The 7,152-nt window shown below is 40.1% G+C and overlaps 1 protein-coding gene across 1 annotated transcript in view; it reads left to right on the top strand.

Annotated features, from left to right (window-relative positions):
- The window catches only part of ptprua (protein tyrosine phosphatase receptor type Ua), a 211,090-nt gene extending 204,505 nt beyond the window's left edge, over nt 1–6,585 (top strand). The window contains 1 exon segment of the mRNA XM_020606414.1: nt 687–6,585. Within this exon segment, the coding sequence (XP_020462070.1) occupies nt 687–749 (63 nt within the window). The 3' untranslated portion in view covers nt 750–6,585.
- The last annotated feature ends 567 nt before the right edge of the window (nt 6,586–7,152 follow it).

Consider the following 7,152-nt stretch of genomic DNA (forward strand, 5'->3'; position numbering starts at 1 on the left):
ATGGAAGCCTTCTCTGCAGCAGCTCAGGGAATTTACATCAGGCACTCTCCTGAAGTACTGTAAATGTATGTTATTCATAAGTCTACCACATAAAGGTAAATTCCACTGTAAAACACTGTTTTAGCTAAGAGGGAATTACATTTTAGACACAGTATATTGCATACAAAGTGTAAGACAAGCAGAGAGTGGGCGCAAATCATTACAAACTCTTTAAATTTGCATTTATCCCAAAACTGTATGATGCAATTAACGGATTTACAGTGATAATGAACAAAAAAGAGACAGAAGGGGAATATGTTCTGAGATTGATCACAGTTAGCCTGGTTGCAAACTGTGAAATATCACCCACATCGCTGATTTGTTCAGTGATTCAAATCAGAAGTACCAAGGTGAAATAAAGAATGAGAACGCCATTATCCGGTGTAGCTAACTAGCTGCTTAGCTATGTCCATAAAAATAGCAATTTTAATAAAATACATCTAAACTTTTACAAGGCCGACAATTACTGCGGCTACAAAGCTGCATTTTGATTAGGGTCAAAACAGAAAGAAACTAGCCAGCATTTACACACCATGAAGTTAAAGTAAACAGCAGGTCAGTCTGATTATCAAGCACAGTCACAATGCAAATTATGACTTACATTATAGAAAAACAGTTTTTGAGAAATAAACCTCTGTTCTGTGTAGGAGCAGTATCGGTTCTGCTATGACCTGGCCCAGGAGTACCTGGACTGCTTGGAAGTCAGATAGCATCTGTCCCTTTCTTCTTGTCCCTCTCGAAGGAGAACGTCTGACTCCTGGATTCTGCATCCTGGATCCCTGATCCTCACTTCTTAGTCTATGTATACAGCTCTGGTTGTCTTGCTTGCCATGCTTGGATAAAACGTTGTCTGTCATAAAGACTGAATGAGAAAGTGTACTGGACAACTTGTAACATACTGCTGACACCATTTATGCTTTTCTTTGGCACTCTGATCCAATCTGTACTTTTTTGTGCCACTTTATATCTGCCAAACCAGAGGACACCAACAGGAGTGGAGTTCATTTTATATGTGGCCACTGTCAAGGCAGCTGGACTACCTGTTGTACACCTCAACAATGGGATTCAAAGAGCTCTGCTGTATCCTGCCTTACTATGAACACGCATAGCGAAAGGGAGCTATAACTGATGCCAACCACTGGGTGATATTTTGTGTTTGTTCGTAACACTGTAAATGGTGCATTCTGCTATTGGTGAACATCCCCTGTTGTACTGTACTATATTTGAACTTTGTCCCGGATGAGGCTGACAGCTGAAGGTTAACTGATGGTTAAAAGGAAAGAAGTCGGTCACATCTGTACACTAGAGTTGTCTTGGACCTTATTTCTCTTTATTTATTCTTTGTGTATATAGATGTTTTTTTTCCTCCCCCCGATGTTTCTAGATGTTCTCAACGTCTTATCAATGTGCCAATCCATTCTCTCTGTGTCTGTAAATGGGGACCACTTCAGCATCTGCATGCCAGTCCTAAGTGTTTCATTGCAGTATGTGGCCCAAATCTGCTTTAGGGTGGATTCTGTGAAGTGAATCCTTCTGCTAGTTCCGAGAGAGCTCTGTAAGAATAACCACGTGTTGCTGTGAGAATGCGGCGAAGATCTGTCGCTTTCTAAATTTGTATTTATTCAATGTGTCTTATTTTCTAAATAGTATATAAACGGGGAGAAAATAAAATATGTTGTTGCTTAACAGCCAGGCTTTTTGGAGAGGTTTTTGTTTTGTTTTGTTTTTTTACACCTCACCTCTGGTGTCTGATTGGCCACCCCCCCCACCCAGACTCAGAAGGTAATAGGTAGTTGGCTTCATAGCTTATGAGTGAATTACTGAATGAGTGTTCTGGGTGCCGACCCAAGGCCCCTGTGAAGTGAGAAGTTTATCAAACAATTGTGAAGGGACACAAAATCACTACAGAGTGAGGTGCAACAAGCACAGAGGGACACAAAATGACCACAAAGAGGCACAAACCAGCTACAGACCATAAACAAGTCATGTGTGTCCCTCTCACTTTGGGACGGATTTTTGCAATCACAAATAGGAACTATTTCATGATTCAATTTCATATTAAAATATACAGCTATTTATATGTTGTTCATTTATTATTCTGCATAAACAATGTAAATAATAATACTAAAAAACCTAAAGCTTCAAATTTGAGTTAACTAATTTCACTGTGCCCCAGTCTGCAGCTGCCTGCTCACAGAGCTCCAGCTGGATGGATGGCCCGCACTGCGCTCCACAAAGGTATCGAGTTTGTGCTAATGATCCCCCAACACCTCCGCCATCATGCCCACCTCATGCAACCAACAGATATCGATGCTTAAAAAAACACCACCGGTCATTTTCTTGACCTGCATTTTAATTTACTCTTATCATTTAATTAGCAAGTTTAATAGAGTTTTTTATCATTACCAGCAAACAGAGCTTCTAGTAGTCCACCACCTCTTTAATTGGAGAGTCTTGATGATCCATTGATCGAGGGCTCAACACACTTAATCTGCATGTGGCGCTTTACAAGATATGTCACATCTAGTTACTGTGTTTTATGAGTGGCTGATAAACTCTGGTAATTCACAGCTGGACTTTTTTCTGCCCTTCATTTCTTATCAATATTCTGTACTCCTGCTGCCTGTGCACTTTTTAAATGAAAGACAGGATACTAACAGATTAGTTTCTAACATATGCAGAGTAGAGTGCGTAAACAGCTGGACAAATGAACTCCAGGAATAGTCGAGCAACATGATAAAGGTCGAAGGTCATGCTGGGTTGTATTGTGTGGCTGTCAGTGTTGCCTCCAGTGTTCAATTACTCTCGCCCTTTGTATTTCCAAGGCAACAGATCTCCCCTTACTGCGTTTAAAAGATGATGAAAAGCCACATAATGCATGCTAGATGAAAAACGCAATTGCTATTGTGCACAGTGAACAAAAGGACAGGGATGATGATGCTCCCCTCAAAGCATCTGTTTATGTCAGATTACACAAACCTGCAAATTACTCCCCCCCCCCCCCCCGTATGTTGCTGGAGAGAAAACACAGGTCTTCAAATTTGCCTTCCCCTTTCTTTTTGAGGCTGATCTGAATGTTTTAGAGCCCAGCTAGAGCCTCATTGTCGCAGTGACAGTGTCTGTAATTACTGTAGTAGCCATTGTTTCAAACTGAAAGACTGTGTTCAAGCACTGGAACTGCGACTTTTCTAGATGATTGAATGCAATGAAAGACAGAAAGAAGGCTTGGGGGTATCTGGGAATTCCTATCTTGATGACTATATTAATCACAGAACATTTTCTGTATACACACACACACACACACACACACACACTTACAGGGAAATTATATTGATTCCAGACAATCAACAGAAACATTCAGGTTGTTCACTTAGTACATAGAGGTGGTAATATTGCTCAGTAATCTTAAAGGTGGTGACAGTGTTCTAGTGCCAAACTACTCACAGTCACCACTCTCACTACAGCTCCACACAAAGAGTGTGTTATATGGTCTTTTGTTTCATTTTTCATTGTCACATCCTCCCACTAAAGGAGCAATCACAGCAGACTTATGCGTGGCTTTTGATTGCTCAAATTCTCACTCATAAGTTATTAATATCCACATAAAAGAGCAGAGAGGCTGAGCTGTTTGAGCAGACTAAGCTAAAGATAAATAATGCTGGGCTGGCCTCCATGACAGATCTGCTGGCAGAGGGTTACAGTTTGTCTTTAGATGAGTCCAGGAGGCTCTGTAGGACTAGTCTACTCCTTGTCCCTGTTGTGTTACTCCACACCTCTGTTTTTTCCATTTTCTGTAATCAATCAGTAGCTTGTTTTCAGAGGGCCAAATTGGCTGATGGGATGTACACGCATCGGGGAGCAGGCCCTGGCACTGTGGCATCACAAGCCTGTACTGTGAAAAGCTGTGTAAACACAAAGCTCTTTCCCCTGCTGGCTTTGTGTTAAGGCTCCAGCCATGCAATGGGTAGCCACATGAAGCAATTAATATCTCCTTTATTTTGACACAAACTCACCATGGGAGGTGGACTGCAGCCTGGCTGGTGAATAGAGATGTATGTGCGTCTTGCCCAACTGATGGCAGATTCAATTTGAGCTCACTTTATCTCCATGCAGGTTCATCTGATACGACTTTAAATTGCATTAAATTAGATTGCTTTTAGTGGGTATATGGACTGGAAGCTTCTCTCATCTCTTTATATGGTCAAATTGATTGATGTAGCGCAAGGTCTGCAAAACATATTTCATGAAAGTATGGCTGCTGACGATAAAAGCAGTTTTTGACTTTTTTGATTTTTTTTAAGAAAATGTTTCATTCGGTACAACAGTCATCATTGATTATGTCAGGCTTGGATGATAGGACATCCATGAAGACAGCGGTAAATGGCAAATACGTCCTTTGGTAAGAAGGCAGCGCATCACCTGAGGAACCATGTGGCAGTGCTGAAAACATGAGGCAGCCCCCCCTACCACAGTCACATCCACTGAGGCAGGAGGGAAGATGCATGGCGATGGCCCAGGGCGAGCCAATAATGACCCTACTTTATCCCAGTGGCTTGCAGTTCACTGGCCCTGCATCTCCATCTTCCACCTCTCTGTGTGACAATAAGCTCAGAGGGAGGCTGAGGGAGGTCTGAGGTGCTGTGACCTGCACAGTCTTGACCGACACTCTCAGCTTACTTTTGATAAGTCCACAGCTGTCAGAGCACCATGCCCGAACCCATGCGGAAGGATGTGACACTGAGCATTTCTACTCATTTAAAAATGTAATGGAAGTGGGTTTAAAGAAACACCTTTATTTTTACTTTGGCACTTTCACCCTTACAGCAGAAAGTACAGAAGCAAAGAGAAATGCATGGCACCCACCTGGAATGGAAACAGGGTTGTATCAAGGATTTTAGGAAAACTGAGGTTATAGCTCAAAGAAGAGTCTGGTTTTTTTAGTTTTTAGTTATTGAGCTACAGTAGCTGCTTTAAAGTTCCCGCAAAACCTATTTAAATAGTGTATAATTAAATTGAGTTCTATAAAGGAAATTCTTCTGGAGATCAATAACTGCATTTTTTAAATTAAAATAACTGTCCAAGAAATGTGCTGTGGCTCTGTCCAGGAATTTACTGGAAAACTGTGGATCTGTCATATAAAATGTTTTATTACTTAACATACTGAGTTATTGTATTTATTTTATTGCCCTAAAAGTTATCCCGGTTTAAATATACTAAGTCTAAAATAAATAGTATGTTTTTAAGTGTAGAATTTAAAGATGACCAAAACCCCCCAAATTCCTAGAAAAAAATACTGAGGACATGACCACAGTGTCACTGATGCTATCTGTGGCTTATGATACATGTAGATATGCTTCTCTGGTAAATTACATGTAGTATACCAGCAGGTATTACAATGATACAATGGTGCTAATGCTTTTCATATGGCAAATGCATGATATGTTATTCATTATCATACATGTTTAACACACTGCAGCACACTGTAGCCTGCTAATCTGCATTCATTCATTCATTTATTTGTTTTTATTGGGTCTACACGGACAGAAAAAAAGAATAAAACCACCAAACGTCATGGAATTCAAGTTAAATGCTATTGCACATTGAACAATCTTCTCTCACTTATATTTTGTAATTGAACTTTTGGATAAAAATTGAATATAACAAGGTTGATTTATAGGCTACTCCCACATAAATGATTGTAATTATAAGCGCATGCTGGCCTAATTGATGCAAAATGACCCGAGGTGGTGTCAATTGGCTGGGTGATGTCAGAGAAAATAAAGTTTTGCCAAAATAGCGACATTTGGCCTTAGCAGGTAACTTGAGGTCAGATGTGACACCTACCACCTTAGGAGAGAGTCATCATGTCCAAACAGGTTAATTTATTCCATAAAAATGAGCAAAGGTGGAATAACCAAAGACCTGGACGGTGTCAAAAATGAGAGGATTCCTGTTCTGGGAAGGGTGAGCCCACGTTTCTTTAAACTGGTTTATAGCAAAGTGACCCTTAACTGTTTGCAAAATGAACTTAAGTTGTCATGGTTGTATATTGTTATATGTGTAAGTGTTGAGTTGATTTAGTATTCCATGAATATGTTGTGTTAAATATGTTGTTCATTTAAGCTCAAAGCTGCTAAGATGAATATGGGTTATTGTGATGTAATTTATGTAACCGCTCATTTTACATTAAGAGACACTACGTAGTGAAATGTGTCTCGCAAGAACGTGAACACTTACAAGAGCAACATGGAACTTCTCGATTTGGACTGTAGGTGAGCAGATGTCTCTCACGAAGCTCTGCTGAGTTGCATTAAAATTATCTCTGTCTGAAGGCAAGCCAGACATTCAAGGGCAGTTAAGCAACTAAGAATCTCTTTCAAGACAAGCGGCCGAGGTACCTTTATTTATAAATGTCTTCATTTCTTTTATTTCTGTACATGCTAAGCATTGTTTAGCTGCTAATATCCTTGTATTGTTCATTCATGAATATAGTTCTCACGGCGTGACTAAAAGAAGAAGAAGACAATAAACGCCCGTTTCAGAGAATCGACCTGTGTCTGTGTTGTCATGAAAGAGCTACAAAATGTGTGGCTTCTGTTTGGCCACTAGTGCCACTCAGCCATGTCAGGCAGCTGATTGTGTCTGTTCAGATCTTTGTGACGTTTGTTTTGTAAACATTGTGTGCATTAGTGTTTCCTCCTGTCGTGTCTTCTTAGATAATTACCTGAAAGGACATGGTTTAGGTGTTTAATGTTGCTAGCCTTTAATATCTGTGGCTTATTGCACATTTTAAACTGTTTTGTGTAGCTTCTGACTGTTTCAGATTGGGTTTTGGTTTGTGTGCAGCTGCATAGTCTAAATTTTACTGAAGCGTGTATATAACGGTATACAATGTGATGTGTGAAGATGTGGCCCACAGAAGAAAACTCCTATAATATTCCTTTATGAAAGTATTACTCACGTTGTTGTCTAAACAGACGTATTTAATAAATCACATTTGGGCACTTTTGGTAACTTAGCAGTTTCTATTCCTCAGCTTCCTCAGCAGCGTGGGCTGATGAACCCATGCAAGTGGAAAAAATAGCTGCTTTTCTCTCCACGTAATGTTTAAAT

Source organism: Monopterus albus, unplaced genomic scaffold (assembly GCF_001952655.1).
Source record: "Monopterus albus unplaced genomic scaffold, M_albus_1.0 scaffold77.1, whole genome shotgun sequence".
NCBI classification, from domain to species: domain Eukaryota; kingdom Metazoa; phylum Chordata; class Actinopteri; order Synbranchiformes; family Synbranchidae; genus Monopterus; species Monopterus albus.